At 53.3% G+C, this 27952-nt stretch overlaps 1 protein-coding gene across 1 annotated transcript in view; it reads left to right on the top strand.

Annotated features, from left to right (window-relative positions):
• TMEM64 (transmembrane protein 64) overlaps window positions 1-12779 on the top strand; it is a 54291-nt gene extending 41512 nt beyond the window's left edge. Inside the window, exons 3-5 of the mRNA XM_008158865.3 lie at window positions 23-621; window positions 5847-6002; window positions 10845-12779. Of these exons, the coding sequence (XP_008157087.2) occupies window positions 23-621; window positions 5847-6002; window positions 10845-10988 (899 nt within the window). The 3' untranslated portion in view covers window positions 10989-12779. The remainder of the gene's footprint in view (window positions 1-22; window positions 622-5846; window positions 6003-10844) is intronic.
• The last annotated feature ends 15173 nt before the right edge of the window (window positions 12780-27952 follow it).

Below are 27952 nucleotides of genomic sequence, written 5' to 3'. Positions count from 1 at the left end.
GCAGAGGGACTGCCCGGCTGAGCTGCGGGCGACACCGAGCTGCCGGGCCCTGCGGCGGGCGGGCGGGCGGGCGCGAGGACCCCGGTCTGGGCGCCCGGCCCCGCGGCCTCGGAGCTGCCGGCTGAGCGCACGGCCCGGGGGCGACCCGGGGTCGGCGTGGCCGCGGTGGGGCGCGCGCGCTGCGGCCGGGGCCTGGCGCTGGGCTGCGCGCTGGCGGCGCTGGGCCTGGCCTCGCTGGCGCTGGCCCGCCGCGCGCTGCGGCACCTGCTGCGCTGGGCCGAGGGCCTGCCGCCGCCGCTGGGCCCGCTGCTCTTCGCGCTGGGCTTCGTGGCGGTGTCCTTCCCCTGCGCCTGGGGCTACCTGGCGCTCAGCGTGGCCGCCGGCTACCTGTACGGCTTCGCGCCGGGCCTGGCGCTCGTGGCGGCGGGCGCGCTGCTCGGCACCGGCCTGGCGCACGTGGTCTGCCGGCGGCTGCTGGCGGCGCGCGTGGCTGCCCGGGTGCGAGGCAGCGAGCGGCTCAGCGCCGTCGTGCGCGTGGTGCAGGGCGCCGGCGGCCTCAAGGTGGTGGCGCTGGCCCGGCTGACGCCCATCCCGTTCGGGCTGCAGAACGCGGTGTTCTCGGTGAGTGGCGCTGCCCGCCTGCGCTCCGCGTCAGGTCCCGGCGGGGAGGGCGCCCGTGGGGTCCGTGCCCGGCAGAGGACAGCGACAGGTGCCAGGACTCCTTGGGAGCTCACCGTGAAGCCGGTCGGTCAGGCCCCAGCGGGAGGTCTGGCGGAGCAGGAATGCCCCCTTTTCGCATGGTTTTAGTCAAAACCGAACTTGCCGCTCTGAGTGCAGATGGATGGAAATGTCCATTTGTCACCTTCTCTGGGCGCGCAGTGCCAGCCAGGGAGCCAGGGCCGCACCCCAGCCTTCTCTGTCGCCTGCGCCCTGGGACTCCGGTGTGCGATGGACCGAGAGCCGGGGGCGTAGCTGCAGACAGACCCACATTTCCTCACTGAAGAGGCCTTGGCGCCCGTAACTTGCTGTAACGCAGTGTAAAGAGGTCAAGTCCTCCTGCTGACCTTTCTTAGAAGGAGCTTCACTCGGAAATCACAGGTCCGGTGCCCAGCGCGGTGGGCTTGACACAGAGGCAGGACCGAGGCCAGAGGGCTCAGGGCTCCAAGAGCATCAGGAGCTGAGCCTTTATTAGTCCCCGTTAATTTCATTAACGTCACCCCAGGGTCCGGTGTCCCATGCTCTTGGCGCGCCTCCAGACCTGCCCTGTGCGCTGCCCGGGACCTGGTCTGTGGCTCACGGTGACTGGGAGCACATCGCCAGCCACCGGCCCTGCTTCACGTTGGGGGCCGACGTGGTGGGACTGGTTCACAAGCCCCAAATGAAGTGACCCGCAGAGTTCGCAGGGGCTTTGGGCACTCAGCCCTTCAGCGGGCTTACACTGGCGGCAGGGCCGGCATTCGAAGCCACAGGAGCGCCTGCATGTTCTGTGAGTGGTTCTGACAGTCTTGTTTAGAAAAGAAGTCGTTTTTAGTCTGTAAACTTGTGTATTAAGAATAATTCTAAACAGCTTAACTTTGTGACAAAATTAATTTTTTCTTTCGAAATCCTTTTGCAGATCTTGTGTTTTCTCTCACAGCAAAGTCAGTGGCTATAGACTGAGGCAGAGGCCCGGTGCTGGCGGCAGCGGGAGGGCCTCAGGCCTCGCAGGGAAGTGTGAGCGTTCACGCTCACCGCGCTCGGGTGCAGAGCAAGTGAGCTAGGACTGAGCGAGGTGGGGACTCAGGAGCCGGGACTGCACCGCGCGTCTGCTTCCTTCTCCACTGTCATGGGGAGCTGTGCACCTTTTCTGTCCCCGGCGGTGCCTGCCATCCGGGTCCTTCTGTGCGCGCTCGCCCTCCCAGCAGGCCCTGCAGAGGGTGCCCCTGGGGGCCACAGCCTGTGTGACTGAGGGCGCAGGGCTGTGCTGAGGCTCTGACCTGCCGCTTGTCCTTTCTGTGGGTCAGATGCTTCTTTGTGAAATGGGGAGAGCAGTGGTGCCTGTTGCATAGGATCGCTGAGAAGATTACATCAGGTAAATACATGCCCCTCCTGGCTGTGGTTACCACCCTGCTGTTACCCAAGGTCACCAGGTAGTAAATGAATGATAGAGTCAAACTTTGCACTGCAGTCTGCTGATAGGATCGCAGCAGGCTCTGCTTCCTCACTGTATCTGTAGTCCCTAGTGTAGTTCTGTGTGCATAATAAGGAATAGGGACGTAGTACGTGTTTATTAATTTAACAGGTGTTTTTTTAAAATGCCTCTTTAAGATATTAAGTAAGCGAGTAAGAAGTTGTACTTGGTACATGGCTGCATGGCCTCCCACTGCTGCTCTCCTCCATATTTCTCTTGTTTTCTTCTTCCCTTCTGTATTTTACTTACTTATTAAATATGTTTTTATTTATCGATTTTAGAGAGAGAGGAGTTACGTATAGTTATTCTTCTGAGCTGTACTTTCTGTTGTAACGTGTGTAACACCTGCGGCATAGCTGTGATAAAATGTAGTTGGCTTATTATTTACTACTAGAGGCCCGGTGCACGAAAATGCACGCACTGGAGGGGGGGGGGTCTCAGCCTGGCCTGCTCCTTCTCACAGTCCCGGAGCCCTCAGGGGGATGTCCTCCTCCTGGGGAGCGGGCCTAAGCCGCAGTCTGGACTCCCTCTGTGGGAGGCGACTGGGCTGATCAGGGAAGGCGCCACCCCCATCATCCCGCTGCTGCTGCTGCTGCCACTGCCAGCCTCAGGGGCTGCAAGACCTGAGCCCTGGGCCTCGCGGCCGCCTCAGCCCACGGCTGCCGTCAGCCCAGCACCACGCAGCTCCGGGCCTCACCTGTGCGCACAACCTCCTCCTGGCTGGTCATGATCCATTACAAAGTCCTGGTCTAATTTGCATATTACCTCTATATAGAGACTTCCTTCTCTCCATCCCATGAATTCCAAAATGAGAATGTTGACACCCAGAGATTTTAAAAAATTTAATAAATACTTAACAGTTCACTTACTAAGTGAAAGCCCCGTTCTTCCACCTGGCACGTTATTTAATGCTCACATCCACCCTAACCCGCAACAGCTGAAGCACGGGAGGCGTGGAGTGGGAAGTGACCAGCCCAGCACATGCCAGTACGTGGAGAGGCGTGGACTCCCCAGGCCTGCGGGTCCGAGAAGAACTGCATTTCTCAGGGACCTGGTTCCTGGGCTTACAACTCGCAGACCTCTCTAGCCTGTTGTGTCGTAGTAACGTGCACACGCATGTCTTATTACCCTTTCTCGATTGAAAAAAGCAGGCGTCTTTTTAAAATTTACTTAACAGGTTTTTGTTCTGTCTACAAAATAAGTTCATTGTAAAAACTTTGAAAAGTACAAATTATCTTTCCTTGAAGAAGGAAAGATCATGAATGGTTTAGTGTGTTTCTCTAGTCCCCGCTTTTCCTCTGTCACATGGTGAGTGAATGCAGCCGATGGTTTCTGTGGCCTTTTTCTGAATGGATGGGCACTTGTTAAGGAATCTACAAAGTGACTCCCAGTGACCACCGGGCGGGTGTTTCCTGTCTTTATATCTGCGTAGGGTGGGGCCTCGTGTGTAGAAGGCATTTGATAAAGTTTTGTTGAATGAGCAAAAATTATAAACCTATAGTTTGCCATACTTTATAAAGAAGATCTTTTTAACTATTCAGAGAAACTTCATTACATTTAGACTCTGGACTGATTCTTTGCATTCTGATATTTTGTAACTTAAATATTTATTTTAGAGATAACTTACAAAACATACAATGTTTTATTACTAGCTGCAATATAAGATTTATTTTGTCATATTTTCTTATGTACTTGACGAGTTTATTTCAAAGAAAGTTCTCCTTTCCAGTGAGTGCTCCAAACTAACAGGAGCCTTCCTCAAACTTGGCCCCATTCACGTCATTCCTTAACTAGACGCCCCGTGTCACCCCAAGGCCCTACCTGTGTCACCTAGTGTCCTGCCGTGCTTCCCACGGTCCCCAGCCTGTGCCTGGAAACAACCCCAACCGCTCGCTAGTGTCCAGGACAGCCCTGCTTGCCCGCCTCTGTCCCCCCTGCCCCCTCCCATCTTCCTCCTCCCAACTGCCCCTTCCCACCTACCCCTTCCCACCTGCCTCCTCGCACCTGCCTCCTCCCATCTTCCTCCTCCCACCTACCCCTTCCCACCTGCCTCCTCCCACCTGCCTCCTCCCACCTGCCTCCTCCCATCTGCCTCTTCCAACCTGCCTCCTCCCATCTTCCTCCTCCCACCTGCCTCCTCCCACCTGCCCTTTCCCACCTGCCCCTTCCCACCTGTCCCTTCCCACCTGCCCCTTCCCACCTGCCTCCTCCCATCTGCCCGGTCCCACCTGTCCTTTCCCACCTGCCCGGTCCCACCTGCCCCGTCCCACCTGCCCCGTCCCACCTGCCCCATCCCACCTGCCCCGTCCCACCTGCCCCTTCCCACCTGCCCCTTCCCACCTGCCCCTTCCCACCTGCCTCCTCCCATCTGCCCGGTCCCACCTGTCCTGTCCCACCTGCCCAGTCCCACCTGTCCTTTCCCACTTGCCTCCCACCTGTCCTTTCACACCTGCCCCCTCCCATCTGCCCCTTCCCACCTGCGCCTTCCCACCTGCCCCCCTCCCACCTGCCCCGTCCCACCTGCCTGCCAGCCCAGATGCAGCTTGCAGAGTTGTCCTGTGCCTCCTCCCCAGGCTGCCCCTGCCCTGTCTTGCAGCCGGGTTGGTCCTGCCCGCTAATGCTCTGCACCAGTGTTGCCTCTGCCTGGCCTCGGGGACGGCTGTGTTCTGGCTCCAGGCAGGTAGCTGTGTCTGCCTGGCTGTCTCTGTGGGCGCAGACGTGAGTCTGCCGTTGTGGGGTTGTGAGTGACCTTCCGCACCAGCGGAGCTGCCTCTGGTGGATCACCTGGGAGCGGGGACGCAGCTCACCGCAAGCAGGAGTGGGGGGGGGGGGCAGTTGGCCCTGTGTGGGAGGCGGGGGGGGGGGGGGGGCAGTTCTCTCGGCCTCAGGCAGCTCCCAGCTTGGCTGCGGAGGATCCGCCTCCAGGCAGGTCTCCGGCTCTGCTCCGGCTGCGTTCCTGGCCCGGCCTCCCCCGGAGCCGCTGCTGGGGGCGGCGGGGCGTCTGTCAGGGGAGGAAACCCAGGAGCAGCCCTCGCTCAGCACAGGCCGCACTCGGCCGGCCGTCCTGCGAGGTTTGGTGGAGGGGGCTCTGCCGCCGCTCCTGGTTAGTGCAGACACCTGCTCGTCGCCGCTGAGTGTTTGTTCAGAGCGGGACGAAGAAGCACAGGATCCCCGTCCACAGGGAGCAGCGGCCGCACGAGGCCATCTCTGCCTTGGCGGACTGCCGGTCGCGAGCTAGGCCTCTGCTGGATATTGTTCCAACCCCTCTGACCCTCACAGCAGCCATGTAGGGAGGTGGTTTATCTTCGTTTCACAGACGGAGAGGCTGACTGGGGCTCAGAGACAGGGTGGCTGGGGGCGCTCAGCCCCGGAAGGTGTGACCCTCGGGTGAAGGTGTGACCGAGGAGGCGTTACAGAGCGGCCACGGCCCTGTTTCTGTGCGTGGAAGAAGGAAAGAGTCGCACGTGTTACCTTGCATGGTAGAAAAATCGAACATTGAACCATTTTAAACTTTATTTTATTCTTAATCCGTTCTGCATGTGTTCCCTTGATAATCATCTTTAAAACTCAGCTCCCTCTGCTCCCAGGGAAAATCCATAGCCAGACGTGGGCACAGCCCGCGTGAGGGCGAGGTGTCCGGTGGTGCGTCACCCTGCCCTCTCCCTTGGTCTTGCAGATGACCGAGCTCCCCTTACCCAGCTACCTGCTGGCGTCCTCGGCAGGGCTGCTGCCCACCCAGCTCCTGAACTCCTACCTGGGCACCACTCTGCGGACCATGGAAGATGTCATTGCCGAGCAGACGGTGAGCGGATATGTGGTGTTTTGTTTACAGGTGAGTTTAAGGCCAGGGGCTGTCTTTTTCCCTCTTGTAACACATTGCTGATTTAAACCTAACAGATTTCATCGAAAATAATTTAAGAAGATTTTTGCTTTTTATGTATTTTCGTGTTCTTTCAATCACACGTAATATTTTCACAACATTTACATTTTAATTGTGTGGATATAAGGAAGTGTATGGAACTGAATTGAAGATTATCTTAAACAAAAAGCAATGACAAAAACAGGGTTCTTTCTTTGGTGATTATTTTCACAGTCACCACTAAATCAAATACTCTATTGAGTTAGTGTGAACTGTTAATCCTCTGTTTTGGAAAATCACTTTAGTGAGATTTGGTGGGGTTGGCTTTTTATCTTAGTTACTTTATCTTCAAATTATTGAACTCTTCTGTTTCTTAGAATATTATATTGGTAATATATATTTTTTTCTGGTATAATTTGATGTAGAGCAAACATTTTTTAGAAAGTATTGCTTTCTAAAAAGTAAATATTTCTGCTACAAATCTAAATAAGATTTGTATAATGGATTATTATCATGCACTTTGTAATATAGGTTGGGGAACAGGTAATACCATATACTAGGTGTACCAGTTAATAATGCGGATTTTTTCAATAGATGGAGTTACACATATGTTTATATATATATATGTGATTTGATATGTATACTATTTTGTTGTATTGACAAACAAAACTTCAAAACTTCATATGTCAAATTTGCTGAAGGTGTTATGCTTAAAAATGTCGAATTTTGTGCCAAAAAAAAAAGAGCATTTGTGGGAAGTTTTAATTCATTACTTTATTTTGAAGAAAAAGTTATCGTATACTTCGGGAAGCTTATGGTGAACATGCTCCATCTCAAGATACTTGTGAACGCTGGTTTAAACGCTTTAAAAGTGATAATTTCGATGTGAAAGACAAAGAATGTCCAGGTCAACCGAAAAAGTTTGAAGACCAACAATTACAAGCATTACTGGATGAAGATGAGTGTCAAGCTCAAAAACAACTTGCAGAAAGATTAAACGATGCTCAGCAAATAATTTCCGATGGTTTACAAGCAATGGGAAAGATTTTAAAGGAAGGAAAATGGGTGCCACATCAACTGAACGAAAAACAAATGGAAAACCGAAAAGTCATCAGTAAAATGTGAAAGAAAGTCTTTTTTGCATCGAATTGTGACTGGTGATGAAAAGTGGACTTATTTTGAGAATCCCAAATGCACAAAATCATGGGTTGATCCAGGTCAACTATCAACATCGACTGCAAGGCCAAATCGCTTTGGAAAGAAGACAATGCTCTGCGTTTGATGGGATCAGGAAGGTGTGGTGTGTTATGAGCTTCTAAAACCAGGTGAAACCATTAATACTGATCGCTACTGACAACAAATAATCAATTTGAACCAGACTTTGATCATGAAATGACCAGAATGGGCCAGAAGACACTGCAAAGTAATTTTGCTTCGTGATGACGCACCATCACACACTTCAAAACCAGCTAAAGACACGTTAAAAGATCTTGCCTGGGAAGTATTAACCCACCCGCCGTATTCACCAGACCTTGCTCCTTCAGATGACCACTTGTTCCGATCGATGGCACACGCACTTTCTGAGCAGCACTTCAAAACGTACGAAGAAGTGGAAAATTGGGTCTCTGAATGGTTTGCCTCAAAACGAGAAAAGTTCTATTGGGACAGTATCCACAAATTACCTGAAAGATGGGGGAAATGTGTAGCTAGCGATGGACATTACTTTGAATAAAGCACCTTGGATGTTTCTCTCGAAATTATCATGTGTTTTTTTATTACAAAATCTGCCATTATTAACCGGTACACCTAGTAAGAGGTTGATAAAAGAGAAAAGTTCTGTATGTAGGCTCATTAATTTAGTGCATTTAAATTGCATACAGGAAGAGTTAGTTTATTTCTTTAGTTATGATACATTTTATTCCTGAGATTTACCAAAATAAAAAGTCATCATAAATTTTGACGATCTAGTTAAGGTGGTGATGGTGAGGTGACAGCTGTCCTTGATTGAGTGCTTCACTTGCCATATAGTTGAGCCCATGTAACTCCTACCAAAACCCCGGAGGTTTGTATTGTTATTATTTCAAGCCCACCTTGGACATACCTTCACGGTGCTCCCTCAGTGATGGTGCGTTGCTGGCATGGAACTATCACGGCAGAAATATTTACACCGCGGGAATGGCAGGTGCTCCAAATCAAGGTTCCCACCTCCGACCCCCAAGAGCTAGTTTGTCACACCCCAGCAGCTGGCATCTGTCCACGGTGACAGCGGCAGGCAGGCCGCTGAGCTGAGGCCGCGTAGGGGCCGGCCACGCTCATGACCAGGGACAGTGGTCGGCTGACAGGTAGTGCTAGCGAGACGGTGACTGCGTGACTGGTCAGCACTTGTTAGTTTTGATTCCTGCCGTTACTGACATGTGGTGTCAGGTCACAGATGCTCTGTCAGCGGTGCTGTTGTCAGGGTTTTGAGGTGCCATGTACCGTAGGGGCGACGCGCCTGTGCACACGAGCAGTGAGCAGTCGGCCTGTGAGCTGCACAGGCGGCGTGTCAGCCGAAGGGCTCAGCAAGAAAACTTGCCAATGATTTTGCTGTTTGGGGGGGGTCAGGCATTTTTATTTTATCATTTGCCTTCAGAACTGTATATTTTTTAGATAAACTGAATCTAGGTTTAGAGTTATTATAGTTGGTTTATTTTTATGAATGCAAGTCACATTAAGCTTTCTATGCATTCTGTCTGTGGAATCATTTGTTTAGAATCATCCTGAGGCCCTAGAAGATTCTGGTGGGCTCTGCATTCTCAACATTTTTTCAGTATCTTCTCCAGTTTCCTGAAAATGGGTGACCCATTTGAAACCTCTTTTCCTCTATGTTATGTGTGAATAGTTAGAACCCCTCGAACTCATGTCTTTCCCAAGATTCTCAGCGTGTTAAGTGCATCTCGGCACATCGCCCCTGCAGTCCTGTGTGGGGACGGGACATGTGTGCAGTGGTCAGTGGTCAGTGGAGTGTCTGCAAGTGCAGGATCTTCTTTTCCCACCATGTCTCACCCCCACGGGAGCTGGCAAACTTACCTTAGGGTACAAACGGGGGGAGCAAATCTTCCTTAACGAGGCGTTTACGGAAACCACCACCCCAACAAGAAGGGAAGGCTCCTCACTCGGACCGGCCACGTTACTCCCCGCGGAGTCTGTTCCCGGGAGGACCGGGCTCACCTGCAGATGCGGGATGGGAGCGGGAAGAACCGTCATCGGAGGGGCGCCCACCAGAAGAGGAGTGGCTCCGCGAGGCCGAGCGGGCCCGGGGCCTCCTCCGCTGCTGGGGACGCACAGTCTGCGTCAGGGTTCGAGCTGCCGGCAGGGCCCAGGGGCCACGGAATTGAACAGTGGCACGTGGTGCTCGGACCAGGCCAGCTAGTCCGTGTTGGAAACAGGCTGGGACCCACGGCCTCTCCAGTCCCTCATGTGTCTCCCCATATGTGTGCGGCCACAGCCAGAGCCCCCCGAGGAGCCCGAGTCTCATCTTCACACCTGCACCTGGGGGTCGTGGGCCCGGCAGACGGGGGCTGGTGTCAGTGCGGTGTCAGCCGCCCCTCGGCGCCTGAACGTCTCCCCTCCTCCCATCGTCTCCCCTCCTCCCCCTTTTCCACGGCTCTTCCCGACTCACAGGAGCGTCAGGTCCTCAAACGGAACCCGTTTCCACCTGAGAACGCGCGCGCCTCTGGTTTGCCCGTGCCTCCTGGCGATGGTGAGCGTCCTCTGCTGGCAGGGGGCCCTCCCACCTGTGCTTGGGCTTCTGTTTAATAGGAAACCTTGTAAAACACGCGTGTTTCCACACGTCACGGCTTAGCCGAGGGGAGAGTCGGTACACACCGCAGGTCCCGGGTCTGGGAGGACCTCTGGGGGGCGCCCGTGGGGATGGAGCCAGAGGTTTGCCTCTGGGTCTGAGCCTCCGTCCCGTGGCCTTGTCACGGGCCCCGAAGCCACACACCACCTCGTCTCCGTCAGACTGCACACGGGGGCCGCCTCCCTGAGCACCTCGATTTCTTCACGGCTTTTCCGCCGGCCTGGCCCACTCCCTAGGATGTTTTCCTCCCCGCCCCTAAGTCAGTGTTTCTCAAAGCGGTAGCTGAGGTTCCTCGTCTCCCTCAGAAAACTGTTCTGGGCACAACCGTTGCTGGGCGAGAGGGGGCTGCTGTGAGGGGGTGAGGCCCTGGGCTGGCATCACCCGAGCAGCAGGCGGGCCTGGCTGTCCGTGACGCCTCCTCTCGACTCCCTTTGACCGGCATTTCCACCATCCTCAGAGTTCCTTTGGTTTTCTTCCTAAGGACACACATTTCGCATCCGTGGTCTGTGTAATCTTGAAGCTTACTGGCTTTTCATTTCTCAAGTGGGGGCTCATGGGCCGCGTTGGACCGCAGCAGGCATTTCGTCTGCAGGTGGTGCTGCTCAGCGGCCGGGCCCTGTGGGCGTCGCCAGGTGTGCAGAGAGGAGCCAGGCAGGCCGTCACGCGGTTCAGCCGCACTCCCTCGCCGCCACATCGCAGTCCTTGGGGAAGCTTGTTAGCTAAAGGGACGGGCTTGGCGGGACGTCGCATGTGGGCTGGAGGGGCGCATTCCTGCGTGTGCTTCCCTGGCGCCAAGTCCTGGTCGCCTGTAGATGTCGGCCCCACTCCCAGCAGACTACCGGGGAGAGTGGGTGACGGGGCGAACCGCTTCCCGTCCTTCCCTGCGTGTCTGAGAGCGTCCTGAGCCGGTATGTGGGCGCTCTCTCCCCGTCCTCCGCGTGAGGCGCTCACGGCCTGCTCTGTTTCATTCCCAGGTTGTCGTCAGCGTCGGCCTCATGTTCTACGTGGTCCATCGAGCGCAAGGGGAGCTGAAGGCGGCGCTGGTCGCCTGTGAGGTGGAGCTGGAAGCTCCGCTGGTGAGCGGTGGGCAGCCGGACGGCGGCGTCGACGTCGTGTGACCCCCCTAAGCGGGGCCCCCTGAGCACATGCTTGTCAGGAGCCTGGTGCTGTCTGGGTGTCGTCCCCCCCGCCCCGGGCAGAGCCAGGCCGAAGGTCATGGCACAAACAGAAGGACTGGTTTCAACGGCTCTGCTTCTCCGCGGCGGGAATCTGTGCGCGGCCAGTGGCCGGGTCGGGCTGCACGGTGACCCGTCACCCCGCGGAGCCTTCGGTCTGCGCTTTTGTGGTGTCTTCTCTCCGGGACTGAGCAGGAAGGACCCAGCGTGTGCTGGTCGGCCCTGTTTAGGAAGCCCGGGAGCGGTCTGCGTCTGTCCTGCTCGCAGGGCAGTCAGCGGCGCCGTTCTCCGTGTGCGTGCCCTTTTCAGAAAGGGGGAGCGGAGGTGGTTTGTTGGGTTTTGTTGTGAGCGGGGCCACCTGCTTCCCAGTCTCTTCGTGGTTAGAGGCAGACGCTGACTCTGGGCTGACCGTGTCCCGCCAGCAGCGCCGTGGCGTGTGTGCCGGTCACGCGCGGGGTCCCCGTCGAGGCTGAAGTGCTCTTACCACCCCGGGCGGCGCCGGAGCCAGAGGCTGACGGGTCAGCGCCGACCGGGGGTCGCTGTGCGCTCCCACTCCTCCGAGGCTCCTCCTCCAAGGCCGTCGCGCGCAGTTTACCCAACCATTTCATTAAACACTTCCTTTTTATAGTCATCCTTAGGTTTTGAAATAAAAATGATTTCCCTTTAAAATGGTGGGCTTGCCGTCATTGAAGATGTCACTCAGGTGGCCTTATTGAATCAAAACGCCTTTTTTTAAAAACAAGCTTTAAACCGTGTGTGTGATTCCACTGTGGTGGTCATTGTCTGCAGCTTTAAGACCGTAAATACGAGGTGAAGGTAGCCCAGCCGTGTGCCATGGCCTGCTGCCGAGCAGGCTTGCTCTGCTTCCCCGTGGCTTCTCTCTGATCAGACTCAGGGCCCTGAACTGTGGACGGTGCTGTGAGCCCTCGCGGTGCCGCGCCCGAGCTCCCTGGGCTCAGGGCCCGTGCCCTCACGCACCACCTGACTTCTGTAGTTTAGTTTGTGAATTTAAAGAGTCGGTATTGTGGTTTCTTTTCCTTTTTACAACCAAGATTACAGGTGGGATCCAGGTTTTCTGGTTTGCATCTCGGTTTGGCAAGAAGATTCCAACCCAGAGACTCCCACTTGCCTGGCCATTGGCTGGAGACGGGGGAAGTGTCTTCAGAAGCAGAGGCGTCCTGTCCTGCGCTGAGCGTGCTCAGTGGTAAGTTCTCTGTGCGAGGGCAGGCGCGGCGTTCTTCCTTCCTCCCAGCACCTCGCGCTCTCGCCTGCAAGGAACGGGGCTCGGCATCTGCCCGGGGCCTCAGCGCAGCCAGCGGGCACGCGGGCAGCCTCCACATCGTCTATCGATAGAGAAAATGCGTAGATTGGAATATTCTTATTCTTTTTTGAATCCTAATTACTTGTTTAGTTCTCTGTTTTGTTTGTTTTTAGTGATTTTACAATGAGCAATACACTTGGTCCATGTCTAACTTGACTTTCCTTGTGCTCCTCGTCGGTTGGTTTGCTGAAGGAACCATTCATTGAAGGTCATTGCTCTCACACTGTGCACTTGCTGTATTTTGAAGTGCATTTATTTACTTAGCATCTCATAACTTGAATAATTTCCCCAAACATAAACCTTTTGGTAGTTCGTAACCAGCTCTTCCAACTGTTGCTTGGCACCTCGAATAAACATGTCAAGGTGAACAAGAAGTGATTCTCTGTATGCTGCCAATCATTTTATATAATAAATCACCCATTTTTACTTAAGATTGTGTGGATTTGCTGTTTCTAAGACTCTAGCATGAAGCCACCCTTCCTTTCTCTCTGCCTCCCCAGCCCCGGTGGACAGCCCACGCCTGGTGCGCTGGGCGCGGCCACCCTGCTCCCCCTCGGGCAGCACCACGCTGCCACAGGGTTTCTCATGCTGACTAAGTCCTGTCTCTGGTCATTGAGAATCCTGTATAATAAAGAGGGAATATGCAAATTGACTGTCACTCTGCCACAAAGATGGAGGCGCCCACAGCGGAGGCAGGGTTTCCATAACACAAGATGGCTGCACCCACAGTGGAGGCTGAGTTCCCGTAACGTGCTTTAATGAGCAATCAGCAGGGACCTGAGGCTGCGCGCCCCCTCCACCCCTGTGGGGCTTGACAGGGGACCTCAGGCCGCAACCCACACCCGGCAGGGCTTGATGGGGGACCTCAGGCCATGCCCCCTGCCCTGGTACCAGGCCGGGGGACCTCAGGCTGATCCCCCCCCTGGCATGACTTGACAGGGGACCTCAAGGTGCGCCCCTCCCCCCCCGGTGCTGGGCCGGGAGACCTCAGGCTGCTCCCCCAGTGCCAGGCTGGGGGACCTCAGGCCACGCCCCTTGCCCAGCAGGGCTTGATGGGGGACCTCAGGCTGCAACCCCGCCCAGCAGGGCTTGACAAGGGTCTGGATCTAGCCCAATGCGGGGAGCGGCCGGGTCTGGGTCTCGTGCGATTTTGAGGCGCACGTGGGTGGGCGGGGACTTGACTCTGGGTCCCACAGCACACCCCAGACTCTGACAGGAGGAAGGTTTTCATATACATTTTACTAATTTTCTTTCATCTCTAACACTTCTATTATAGAGAAAGGGCAAATAGCAATATTAAAGTATTTCCTCTAATTAATCCCCTTTTAATGTGCATGAATTTCATGCACCGGGTCACGAGTATATTTATAAAATAAAATGTTTTAGACTTCTCACCTGTTTAAGTGCAATTAAAAGTTGCTTTATGAATATTTTAAAAAGCACCCAATAGAGGAGATCCAAGATGGCGGCATAGGTAAACATCTAAACTGCTGCCGTGCACAACAATTTCAAAACTACAACTAAAAGACAAAACGTCTATCACCCAGAACCACGGGAAAGCTGGCTGAGTGGAAGTTCTACAACTAGAAGAAAAGAGGAAAGAGCATTCAGGGCACAAGCGCTGAAAAGCTGAGATACGGAGGCGCGCGTGATCCAGGCTGGCGGCGGATCCCGGCTGGTGGCGGGCGTTGCTTTCTTCAACACGAAGAGAGATAAGCTCCCGATTTCTCTGAAATCCAGTTTCTGGGGAGACATGAGGGACCCAAACTACTATGGGGAGAAGCTGGACTGTCTGTCATCGGGTCAGAAAGTGAGGGTGGCTTGCTTACAGAGTTGCGCATAAGAATAATTGTTTGCTGTGTTGGGGTGTGAGACACGGGGACGTGGTCGGAGAGGCAGAGACGGCTCACTGCCAGCCATTGCTGTTTGCCACACCCTAGCCTAGTGACGCCCTGAGACTCCACCCCGCACAACCTACAAGCCCACCCAAGCTCCAAGCAGTGGCTTTTTCATATGAATGGCCTTTTCAGTTGCAGCTTAACATAGCAAACTTGCAACCCGGAGCAGACAGCTTCAAAGCCTCCAAGCTCTAAGCAGGGAGGAGAGGACTGTGGTTCTCGCTGTAGCTCCTGCAGGGTGGCCTCAGACAGTAGCTGAACTGCACCCCATTGGAGATCCAGAAACCAGTGTACCTAGTGGTCAGTGTGAGTCACCAGATTTCAACTCCTCACATCCATAAGTGACACATTCGGGAGGCCGACTCAGTGAGCACCAAAGCCCCACTGAAACAAGGCCTGCACCATAAGCGTGTCTCCAGCACAGCAGTTCTTCCATTATAGACACAGCAGGTCCTCACAGCCAATTGGCCTGGAGGTCAATTCCTCCCAGTGTACCAACAGCAATCAAGGCTTAACTACACCAAGACTTTGCACTCAGCCCACAAAGGGGTGTACAAGAGCGTCCACCTCGGGTGATTGGAGAGGCTGAACTACTGGCCCCTATAGGTCACCTACTACACAAAGCCACTCCACCAACACAGGGAGGCAGCCAAAATGCGGAGACACAGAAGCATGTCACGAACGGGAGAGATGGAGGAAAGTAAACTACTGGACGACACAGAGTTCAAAACCACATTTATAAGGTTACTCAAGAATCTTCTAAAAACCGCTGAGAAACTTGAAGAGACCTTCAAGGACCTTAATGAGAATGCCAAAAAAAAAAAAAAAAAAAAGGAAAAGGACCAGTCAGAAATTAAGCATACACTGTGTGAAATAAAGAATATACAGAAACTCAACTGTAGATCAACATACCTCAAGCATCAAACCAAAGATCTGGAATATGAGGAAGCAAAAATCACCCAACCAGAGAGGCAGAAAGAAATAAGAATCCAAAAGTGTGAGGATAGTGTAAGGAGCCTCTGGGATGGCTTTAAGTGTACCAACATCCGGATTTTTGAGGTGCCAGAAGAAGAGAGAGAGCAGGATATTGAAGGCCTATTGGAAGAAATAATGACAGAAAACTTTCCCTACCTGGTGAAAGAAATAGATTTACAAGTCCAGGAAGCACAGAACCCCAAACAAGAGGAATCCAAAGAGGACCACACCAAGACACATCATAATTAAAATGCCAAGGGCAAAAGACAAGGAGAGAATCTTGAAAGCAGCAAGAGGAAAACGGTTAGTTATCTACAAGGGAGTACCCATATGACTGTCAGCTGATTTCTCAACAGAAACTATGCAGGCCAGAAGGGAGTGGCAAGAAATAGTCAAAGTGATGAACAGCAAGAACCTACAACCAAGATTACTCTACCCAGCAAAGCTATCATTCAGAATTGAAGGTCAGATAAAGAGCTTCACAGACAAGAAAAAGCTAAAGGAGTTCATCACCACCAAACCAGGATTATATGAAATGCTGAAGGGAATTCTTTAAGAAGAGGAAGAAGAGGAAAAAGGTAAAGGTAAAAATTATGAACAACAAAAAGACATCAAATACCTACCAACAAGTGAATAAAAAATCTGAAGAACAGAATGGACTGGTGAATATAATAGAATCAGGGACATAGAAAGGGAGTGGACTGACAATTCTCAGGGGAAGGGGGTGTGAGGGGTGCGGGAAGAAATTGGACAAAAATCTTACACCTATGGATGAAGACAGTGGCGGAGGGTAAGGGCATGGGATGGGGTGGGGAATCAGGTGGAGGGAAGCTATGGGGGGAAAAAAAAGAGGAACACCTGTGATAATCTGAACAATAAAGATTTATTAAGAAAAAAAACACAAAGAACACCAAGGCAGGGGGGAAAAAAAAGCACACAGTATACCTAGTATATAACTGATGACCAATAAGTTCTAATTTTAATTCTCTGGGCCTTCTCATGAGGGTTCCACACATTCTGGTTTATTATCACTCATTTTGCTTTGGTTTGTGTGTCTGTCATTGGGTGTGGTTGGAGTTTGTGTTCAGAGGTGATTGAGTTCTCAGAGCTGTCACCCCGTCCTGCCTCTCTGACCACCTGTACCCCTCTCTGCAGTGACTATCCCCTGTGGGTCCATGTGTCCATCAGAGATGCCACTGTATCACTGGCGCTGCTTTGGTTAGACGTTAACTTCTGTAAACTATTTAGGACATACTTTTTTTTCATAAATATATTTTTATTGATTTCAGAGAGGGAGAGGAGATAGAAACATTGATGAGAATCATTGATCGCTGCCTCCTGCACGCCCCCTACTGGGAATTGAGCCTGCAACCTGGGCATGTGCCCTGACCAAAATCAAACCTGGGACCCTTCAGTCCGCAGGCCAGCGCTCTATCCACTGAGCCACACCAGCGAGGGAAGGACATACTCTTTTTAAAGGTTATTTCTAAGCTGGAAGTCTCTCCCTGGAGGAGTCACCTGCTCACAGACATTTAAATCAAGTTCCAATCACTTCACATATTGGCCATAAACTGCCGACTTGCCCCACAACTGAGTTGTGACTTGGAACGTCTGAATTGCAAATAGTTTGAATTGCTGCAAACTGACTTCTAAGGTAGGTGAGATTAAAAGCAGGTAATTCTAGCCCAGCCCGTGTGGCTCAGTGGTTGAGCGTCGACCTATGAACCAGGAGGTCACGGTTCAATTTCCGGTCAGGGCACATGCCCAGGTGCAGGCTCCATCCCCAGTGGGGGAGCGTGCAGGAGGCAGCTGATCAGTGATTCTCATCTATGTTTCTATCTCTCCCCCCTCCCTTTCTCTCTGAAATCAATAAAATGTATTTTTTAAAATAAAACATAATTCTAAAGATGAATCAATAAAAGCTCTGGCTAACTGGAATTCCAGGCCACCCATGTCCCTGAGAAAGTCAGAGTTTCCCTTCGCGCCTCCCTCTCTGCCCTCTCTGAGGTAGTGGGTGAGAGACAGCCCGGGGAGGACGGGAAGACACTTCTAGAAACAAGCATGTGGACAGCAGCTCTGGAGGCCGGGTCACAGCAGAGGCTCTGGCCGTCGCTCTTACTCGTCAGTCTGTTTGTCCAGTGCAGCCCCTGGTCCGCGGAGTGCGAGCCCTCAGCGTGGCCCTCCTCCCACACACCCGTGAGCCCTCACCGTGGCCCTCCTCCCACACACCCGTGAGCCCTCGGCGTGGCCCTCCTCCCACACACACCCGTGAGCCCTGGGCGTGGCCCTCCTCCCACACACCCGTGACCCCTCGGCGTGGCCCTCCTCCCACACACCCGTGAGCCCTGGGCGTGGCCCTCCTCCCACACACCCGTGAGCCCTCAGCGTGGCCCTCCTCCCACACACCCGTGAGCCCTCAGTGTGGCCCTCCTCCCACACACACGTGAGCCCTCAGTGTGGCCCTCCTCCCACACACACCCGTGAGTCCTCAGCGTGGCCCTCCTCCCACACACCCGTGAGCCCTGGGCGTGGCCCTCCTCCCACACACCCGTGAGCCCTGGGCGTGGCCCTCCTCCCACACACACACCCGTGAGCCCTCAGTGTGGCCCTCCTCCCACACACACCCGTGAGCCCTGGGCGTGGCCCTCCTCCCACACACCCCCGTGAGCCCTCAGTGTGGCCCTCCTCCCACACACCCGTGAGCCCTCAGCGTGGCCCTCCTCCCACACACCCGTGAGCCCTCAGTGTGGCCCTCCTCCCACACACACGTGAGCCCTCAGTGTGGCCCTCCTCCCACACACCCGTGAGCCCTGGGCGTGGCCCTCCCACACATACCCGCGAGCCCTCAGCGTGGCCCTCCTCCCACACACCCGTGAGCCCTCAGCGTGGCCCTCCTCCCACACACCCGTGAGCCCTCGGCGTGGCCCTCCTCCCACACACCCGTGAGCCCTCAGCGTGGCCCTCCTCCCACACACCCGTGAGCCCTCAGTGTGGCCCTCCTCCCACACACACCCGTGAGCCCTGGGCGTGGCCCTCCTCCCACACACACGTGAGCCCTGGGCGTGGCCCTCCTCCCACACACACCCGTGAGCCCTGGGCGTGGCCCTCCTCCCACACACCCGTGAGCCCTCACTGTGGCCCTCCTCCCACACACCCGTGAGCCCTCAGCGTGGCCCTCCTCCCACACACCCGTGAGCCCTGGGCGTGGCCCTCCTCCCACACACCCGTGAGCCCTCACTGTGGCCCTCCTCCCACACACACCCGTGAGTCCTCAGCGTGGCCCTCCTCCCACACACACCCGTGAGCCCTGGGCGTGGCCCTCCTCCCACACACCCGTGAGCCCTCAGCGTGGCCCTCCTCCCACACACTCGTGAGCCCTGGGCGTGGCCCTCCTCCCACACACACCTGTGACGAAGCTGCGTTTATAAATAGGCACAGAGATTGGCAACAGTGACATCATAAAACGGTTATAACCATGTACCATAGAGAAGTTACGTGAATGGCTTTGGGGCCACTAAGTGAAATAGGGAGATTGAACTGTGACCCACACCCGTCCATCTGGTCGCGGGTACATATCCTGAGACCCAGTGGGCTTAGGGAAGGCTCAGTCCCCCGTGGCACAAAGGACATTCACACTCCAGGGAAAGTCATTTTATTTTATGTTTTTAATTTAAATCTTTATTGTTAAAAGTATTACATTTCTCCCCCTTTCCCCCCATTGACCCCTCCTAGCCTGCCTCTGTCCCCACCCCAGACCCTAACCACCCCACTGTCGGGGTCCGTGGGTTATCATATATCCATACAAGGTCTTTGGTTGATCTCTCCCCACCCACCCACTCTCCCCGCCTTCTCTCTGAGATGCCGCACTCTGTTCCATGCTTCCAAGTCTCCGGATCCGCTCTGTTCATCAGTTTATTTTGTTCACTAGATCACACATATGAGTGCGATCATGTGATACTTGTCTTTCTCTGACTGGCTTATTTCACTTAACATGAAATTCTCCAGTCCCTCCATGCTGTCTCAAAGGGTAAGAGATCCTTCTTTTTACAGCTGCGCAGTATTCCACGGTGTAAATGTACCACAGCTTTCTTATCCACTGTCTACTGATGGGCACTTGGGCTGTGTCCAGATCTGAGCTGTTGTAAATCGTGCTGCTGTGAACACGGGAAATTCATTTAAAAATTATTTGTTCAGTTTGGGAAAAACATGTTTTAAGGCTGAAAGGAAGGAAGGTCTCCCAGTTCAACCTTCTCATGTGGAAAGAGGGGACATCTCCTCGGCATCTTACTCCCCCCCTGCGGCCCTGTTCCAGTCGGCACATGGCACGGAGCGTCCCGTGGCCTTGCCTGGGACATGGGTGTCCCGGAGCACAGCGCCCAGGGCCTCCTCACTGAGTGAAGGTTTTGACCCACGCCCACTCACCCTGACGGCATTTGATTGAGATGGAGTCTTCAACTCACTCTGAAAACACCCCGGCCTGGAGCGTTGCCTGTGCAGTGATAAATAAATGGTTTGGGATATATGGGAAAATACATATTACAAGCCCTTCGTTTGAAATCTTTGCCACTGAGATTGAGAAAAAGGAATTTTCAGGCTCTTAGGTTAGATGGTGACATGCAGAGCCAGTGAGTCACAAACCAAAGCAGATGTAATGTCCACCCGCCGAAGGAGAGAGCGCTTTAGAAATACAGAGATTTGTCAGAAGGAAGCGGAGCAGTGGTCAGAGGCTCCTGGCTGTACATTCAGTCATTTCTGCCCCGGCTTTAATCCAAGGTTCATCAGCGACACGTGTGGTCACCAAATGCCTGGTCAGATCTGCGTGTGACACGCTGGGCAGACGTGACGAACCGAGATATTCAGACTCGGCTTATAGGCCTTTTGCACTGACAATTGATAGGAAAAAAAATCAGAACTAAAGTAGAGCTTCTGAGATGTGATCTATGGCGAAGATGCTGTGAAAATTGCTGACGTGGCACAAAGGACACGTTCCAGACTTAGTGGGTGAAGCAGCAACAGCGATTGAGAGGATTGACTCCAATTTTGAAAGAAGTTCTGTGGGTAAAATGCCGTCCAACAGCCTCGCATGCTGCAGAGAAGTCACTCATGAAAGGAAGAGCCAGTCGCTGCAGCAGACTTCAGTGCTGGCGTATTTTGAGCAATTGCCACCCCAACCTTCAGCAGCCACCAACCTGGTCAGAGAGCGAGTGGCCGGAGCCAGTGTAGTCAGGTGCTGAGCGAGGAGCAGGCCTAATACTGCCTCCTGACTTCTGGTCGCAAGGATGCTCAGCCCTGAACTCCCCACCACCCACCCCTACCCCCACCCCTGCCACCTCCGTCTCTCTCACGTGGCCTGTTCGGGGCACCTCCTGTAAACGGAAGCATACGTGTGTCTGCATGGATCTGGCTAAAATGTTTTTAATTGCAAAAGCTAAACCCAGTTTGTAGTCACTGACTCCTGGGCTTCCTGTCCTGCCTGGGCCCCAGTCAGTGAGCTGAAACCATCATCTTTTTGGTAGAAGCTGCTAAGTCCAGACAGCACCGCGCAGGAGCGTCCACTCCACGGCCCGGGAGCACGCAGACACAGAGTCGGCGGTGTGGAGAGGGGACACGTTCTGGCACATGGACGAGGGTGTAGGTTGTCAGCCCCATGAGCACCCTAAAGTGAGGTGCAGCGGGGATCAAGCCCACAACCCGGGTATGTGCCCTGACCGGAAATCAAACTGAGACCTCCTGGTTCATAGGTCAATGCTCAACCACTGAACCACGCCAGCTGGTTACTCCTTTTCTTTTTATTATTCTTTCACAATGTCTTGACTATTCTGGACTATTTAATATCTAGCTAAACTTTTAAATCACTTTGATACCATTGGACATAGTAAGTTTTCTCTTTCAGTAATATAGTATATATTACTATTAATACAAGATTTCTACAGTGTTACTTGAAAAAATTGTAGAATTTATTCGTAGATGTTTCTAATGGAGCTTGCTGGTGAGTGAGATGTTGGTGGCAACTCATTTATGACCTGGAGGGCTGTCACCTGGGGGCATTGTTATTTGCAGCACCTCGGATGCTGTTTCCTGACGCGATTTCCCGCAGGCAGCACCCATCCTGGGGGGCAGTGCCCGTCCTGGGGGGCAGTGCCTGTCCTGGGGGGCAGCACCCGTCCTGGGGGGCAGCACCCATCCTGGGGGACAGCGCCCATCCTGGGGGACAGCGCCCATCCTGGGGGACAGCACCTGTCCTGGGGGGGCAGCGCCCGTCCTGGGGGACAGCGCCCGTCCTGGGGGGCAGCGCCCGTCCTGGGGGACAGCGCCCATCCTGGGGGGCAGTGCCTGTCCTGGGGGGCAGCGCCCGTCCTGGGGGGCAGCACCCGTCCTGGGGGGCAGCACCCGTCCTGGGGGGCAGCGCCCGTCCTGGGGGACAGCGCCCATCCTGGGGGTCAGTGCCTGGCCTGGGGCATGGGGCTTCCTGCCTGCTGGGGGAGGGAGTATATGTGGAAAGGCTCCTGGAAAGGCAGTTGGATAACATCCACTTTAAAGCAAATTAGCCACTAATCCTACCTAATAAAAGAGTAATATGCAAATTGACCACACCTTTGCTATGCCCAAGCCACACCCACCAGCCAATCAGGGCGAGTATGCAAATTAACCCAACCAAGATGGCAGTTAATTTGCATACATATCTGGGTCCAGGGAACCTCCTCGGCACCCAGGTCACTCCCAGCCGGCCATCAGGCAGAGGTTTTAGCGTGGGAAGGGGCTGAGCCTGCGAGGGGAGGGGGGTTGGGGGGGAACCCCTTCCCAAACCTAAACCTGGGGCGGAGGATTTAGGCTTGGGAAGGGGCTAAGCCTGCTATCAGATGTGCGGGGGGGGGGGGGGGGACCCCTTCCTAAGCATAAAGCTTGTTGCAGAGGCTTTAGGCTTGGGGAAGTGCTGGGGGGAACCCCTTTCCAGGCCTAAACCTGGGGCGGAGGCTTTAGGCTTGGGAAGGGGCCAAGCCTGTTATTGGAGGTGTGGGGGGTTGGGAGGGACCCCTTCCCAAGCATAAAGCCTGGGATGGAGGCTTTAGGCTTGGGGAGGTGCTGGGGGGAATCCCTTCCCAAGCCTAAACCTTCAGCAGAGGCTTTTGGCTTGGGAAGGGGCTGAGCTTGGAATCAGAGGGAAGGGGAAAAAATCAATGGAAACATATCCTCAGGTGAGGATAAAAAGAAAAATGAAGAAATGTCATATTCTATGAAAGACACATCTTGAAAATGCTTAAAGAAAGTTGTCATTTTTTCATGGTGAAGGGACTGGGGTCTGTGGTGATGAAAACACCTGGGCGGCTGCGGTGACTGGCAGTGGCTGCAGCAGAGGGGTGATGGGGCGGGCGCCTTCCCCTGATCAGCCAGGTCACCTCAAGCAAAGGGAAGCCAGACTGCGGCTTAGGTCCGCTCCCAGTGGGGAGTGGGCTTAAGCCATCCATAGGACATCCCCTGATGGCTCCCAGTATGTGACAGGGGGCAGGCTGGGCTGAGGGACCCCTCCCCAGTGCACGAATTTTGTGCACCAGGCCCCAAGTTGAAAATCAATGAGTACGTTGGCATTGCATCCCCAAGGGGCAGCGCTCACCGAGGTTCTGAGAAAACAGTCCCCACGGAGGCCCGAGAGGCACTGGCGGAGCGGTTCCCTGCTCACACCCGGCGAGGTGGGTGTGACAGACCCAGATGACACCAACGTGAATGGCACACTCGGTGTCCCCTCCCTGTGGGTCGCTGTGGTGAGAGACATCAAGCTCATCCGTGGGGGGTGGTACAGTGTTTCTTGTAGCCACAGTAGCCGTGAAGGTTTCAAAGAGTTTTATGGTTCGCGTTGTTCTCTCCTGTGTGTGAGGCCATTTAATCTCATAAACCTTGAGATGGGACGGTGCCTGGGCTGCCCTCCCTTCAGTGAGGACGCCAAGGTTACCGAGGTCACGTGCTACGCAGGAAGTCGGGGCTGTCCACTGTGCACATGCCCCAAAGCCCAGCGCCTCCTCCTGCCCCCCCCCCCACGCCTCTGGGGCCTCCCCTGCTGGGCGTCAGCATGCCTGGCACCCCGAGCCGCTGCGCCTCGTGTGCCCGAGGCTGTGTCCCCAGGCCCAGGCAGATGTCACGCATCCTGTATCAGAACCAATTTCCACAAATGTCTGGAAGGAGGTTCGGTGTGTGCTACCGAAGCTCCCTGCTCCCTGCTCTATCGTGTGACTTCTGGATGCTCGTAAAAATGTGGCCTTTTGTGTGAGCTTTAGGGACCAGAATACTTAGAAAGCACTTCAAACTTTCCATAACAATTGTATTTTTAATTGTGAGAACTCCTGGGATATTGTGTTTTCTTTCCCAAACACCCCTTTCTGCAGGTGAGGGCCTGGTGGGGAGGGGGAGGAGGGACATCACTGGGGATATTAATGGACTAACTGTACCTAAAACAGTCTGGGTTTTGTTGTTGTTTGGGTTTTTTAAGGAACTCCACTGGATGTCCTATGATGTCAGGTGCTAATGTTCCCATGTCCTGCATGGTTCAGGGTTCAGATTCAGGGTTTGGGTTCAGGCTCTGGAGGAGACCGCATGCAAATGAAAGAGACAAGACAAGAAATACTAATTTGGAAATTGGGGACCCAATGAAGGACTCTGCTTTGCTGTGGCCTTGCCATCCCTTTTATTCAGGTTTGGGACACACCCATAGCCCTTAGGCAGGCAATTCCAGTAACAGCTGGTGATAGCCCATCAGCAAGGATTTACATGAGACTAAAAGGTGGAAGTTGCTTCAGCTCCCTTTGTCTCAACTAGACAGTGGGTGTATGGCTCTGGCCTTTGCCAGAGCTCAAGGTCTCCAGCCTTCCGAGATCCCTGTCCACACCTCTCTGCTAGTGAAGAAAATGGGTGGCTTCCTGCAGACAGGCCCAAAGAAATCAATTCTTTCCTTCTAAATTCTTAAAATTAAAACCTCCTGAGTAGAACAGTTCAGTTTTTCTCCTATATGCATTTTCTTACTTAATTATATACTGAGTATTTCAAACTTTTTTGAGATCTCGTTCTAAAATCCTCGTCCCCTTTCTTCCTTTTCACTTTTATCCTGACCTAACCTTGTCATGTGACTACTTTTTCACAAATGCCTCATCACGTCCATATCCAGCCCATGGAGTCTACACCACTCCACGGCAAGGCCCTGAGGTCAGGCCCAGAGGGAGTGCATTCCTAGTAGAGGAATGACAGCGAGGAGGAAGACAAGGAAGAGGATGGTAAGGAGGAGGATGGTGAGGAGAGGATGGTGAGGAGGAGGATGACGAGGAGGAGGATAGTGAGGAGGAGGATGGTGAGGAGGATGGTGAGGAGGATGGTGAGGAGGAGGATGGTGAGGAGGAGGATGACAAGGAGGAGGATGGTGAGGAGGAGGATGGTGAGGAGAGGATGGTGAGGAGGAGGATGACAAGGAGGAGGATGGTGAGGAGAGGATGGTGAGGAAGAGGATGGTGAGGAGGAGGATGGTGAGGAGAGGATGGTGAGGAGGAGGATGACAAGGAGGAGGATGGTGAGGAGGAGGATGGTGAGGAGGAGGATGGTGAGGAGGAGGATGGTGAGGAGGAGGATGGTGAGGAGGATGGTGAGGAGGAGGAGGATGGTGAGGAGGAGAATGGTGAGGAGGAGGATGGTGAGGAGGAGGATGGTGAGGAGGAGGAGGATGGTGAGGAGAGGATGGTGAGGACGAGGAGGATGGTGAGGAGGAGGATGGTGAGGAGGAAGAGGATGGTGAGGAGGAGGATGGTGAGGAGAGGATGACAAGGAGGAGGATGGTGAGGAGGAGGATGGTGAGGAGGACGGTGAGGAGGAGGAGGATGGTGAGGAGGAGAATGGTGAGGAGAGGATGGTGAGGAGGAGGATGGTGAGGAGGAGGATGGCGAGGAGGAAGAGGATGGTGAGGAGGAGGACGGTGAGGAGGAGGCCCCTTGTGGGGTTAACGCGGCTCTGATAAACTGAACTCGGTATAAAGAGAATGTCTGACCTAAATATCAGCAATCAAAGTGAAGTAAGAAAATGCTTTTTCTGTGAAACTCCCAGAAGTCCTTGTTAGACAAGGAGAGGTACCCAGTCACACACCATTCGTCCCTTTTCTCGGACCAAGTGCCAGGATTTGCTTCCAAACTGTGGCTGGATGGGACCCGGAATGGGACGATGTCACGTGAAATGTTTCCTTTTCAATCTCCACCCAGACTGAGTCTCCCAGCCAAAGCCGCTCTCTGAGCTCTCACACAGCACCAGGGTCAGGGCACTCGCCGCAGCCCCGGGAGAGCCTTCCCGACACAGCTTCCAGCATGTGCCTCAGAGTTCAGCACGGGCAGGACCTGACCGCTCAGCCAGGCACTGCCCTCTTTCCCCTTAATTGTCAAATAAACAACGACAGCAGCCGCCCAGCCATCATGGCTCAGAAGTTGAGCGTCAACCTATGAACCAGATCTTGGTTCGTTTCCTGGTCAGGGCACATGCCCGGGTCACAGGTTCGATCCCCAGAGTGGGGCGAGCAAGAAGCAGCTGATCAATGATTCTCTCTCATCATTGATGTTTCTATATCTCTCTCCCTCTCCCTTCCTCTCTGAAATCAATAAAAATATGTTTTTTAAATTGAGAGCAGCCAATAGAACAATAGCCATCTGCTATTGAAGCAAAATTATACCTTTGCTGAATGAAGCAAAATTATACCTTTTTTTTTGGTCAGAATGGTAAAAACTATAATGTCTTTTTGGTGTCACAGAGTTTCAGTGACTAGCTTGTGTGCCGTGAGATGGAAAGGTTGGCCATCACTGCCCCAATATGAGAAGCTGCCTACACAGGCATGTGGCCAGCCCTCCCGTGCCATGTTCATGTCTGTGACCTTTTCCCATGAATTTCTGAGTTGCAGTTTACTTGGTTAAAGAGTAAGATATTATCATGAGCCAGATCCACATATTCCCTTGTCACCAGCGGGGAACCCTCCACAGATCCGGTTCCCTAGCATCACTGTTGCCTGGTGACTCATGCTAGGAACTCGCCCGGTGCTTGAGTCTCTGAGATGCTGGAAATGCAAACATTTCATTCAACTTAAATTTTGATAGGAACATGCACCACCTGTATTTCTCCACCAATAAAATATGGCAAAAAGACTATAAATCAGCACTGAGTTACGAAGTTCTTTATTTTAGGAAAGAAAAACATGTGCAAAACAATTATTTCTGAACTAGATTGGCATTTGCAGTGTAGAGGGGTTTCCTGGCCGCCACCGCGTTCATTGTCCAAGGTCACAGCACTGACAGTGGGAGGGGCTTAAGCTCAGAGCCTGAAGGTTCTGCCAGGCCCATCGCTGCCAGAGCAAAGGCAACATGGCTCCCCTGGGTGTCTTCTTCAAAAGGCTTTTTTCTAATCCTCACCTGAGGGTTTTTCCACTGATTTTCTGAGAGAGTGGGAGGGCAGGGGAGAGGGTGAGAGCGAAACAATGTGAGAGAGTCACATCGATTGGCTGCCCCCGAACACACCCTGACAGTGCCTGGGGAGCAAAACTGCAACCGAGGTACGTGCCCTTGACCGGGAATCAAACCCAGACCCTTCAATCCATGGGCAGACACTCTATCCGCTGAGCCAAGCTGGCTAGGGCCAAAGTTTGTCTTAGTATATACACGTGTCCACCTCAAAGCATTCTAGTGCATTTCTTTTTCTTACTGCAGCCAGAGTTATAACCCAAGGACATGGCTCAGAATCTACCTAACAACCTACTGCTTGCTCCTTGAGGTGGTCTTGTTGTGTCTTCATTGTCTGCCGGGAGCCAAGATCAACAGTAATTAATATAAATGGAGAAGTCCGGTCAGAAGGCTGAATTGGGCTCTTTGATATTCACAGGGATGAATATCTGCATTTTATTACCTACTGCTGATGACTCAATGGCCTAAAGCAAACTCCCCCAACCTGATAATCTTACTGTTTACCAAACATCACCTTTGATATGTCTGTTTGCATTCCTAAAAGGCAATTGTGTATTCTAGTAAAGAGAAGCAGATGGGAACAGAGACTCAGTGGAATTTGGTCCCTTGTACCAAGATCACAACTGGCTTCCCCCATAATTTCCAAATTTATATTTCTTGTCTTATATAATTAATTTGTGCATCAGCCCTTTCTCCAAGTCTTTGATCCTGAGGCCATGCAGGCCGTGGCTTCACATTTGGCACCTTGAACTGGGACCTGGGACTTGGAGAAAAAGAATTTGCCAGAGCAGAAGAAATTGCCAGATCAGTGGTGGAAGATTAACTGCATGCAAAACTCATGTTAGCTGCGGAAGCCCGTGGGTCCATAAGTGCTCAAGTAATTTCTTTTGTTTCAGCCAGATCATAATGGGGCAGAATTCATCAAAAGGGGAGAGATTTTCTTGTAGACTTTTGGCTTGCATGCTCAAGGATAATGGAATTGCAGTGTCAGAAAATCTTCTTTTACAGTTTCTACAGATTATTATAGAATATAACCCATGGTTTTCTGACAAGGGTACATTAGATGTTGAATGTTGGGAAAGAGATCTAAACCTGCACTTCCTGGAGTGAGTTGAATGAGGGAATCTACTTTGGGCCTGGCAGGGTGGACTTGAGCCTAGGCTGCTGAGCAGGGAATGGTAACCACAAAGGTTGCTCTGAGCACCAAGTTTCCATTCATTGGTCACAGCAGCCACGGGAGGCAGG

Source organism: Eptesicus fuscus, chromosome 19, assembly GCF_027574615.1.
Source record: "Eptesicus fuscus isolate TK198812 chromosome 19, DD_ASM_mEF_20220401, whole genome shotgun sequence".
NCBI lineage: Eukaryota > Metazoa > Chordata > Mammalia > Chiroptera > Vespertilionidae > Eptesicus > Eptesicus fuscus.
The sequence above is the reverse complement of the archived record's forward strand: the minus strand, read 5'-3'. Positions and strand labels throughout refer to the sequence as shown.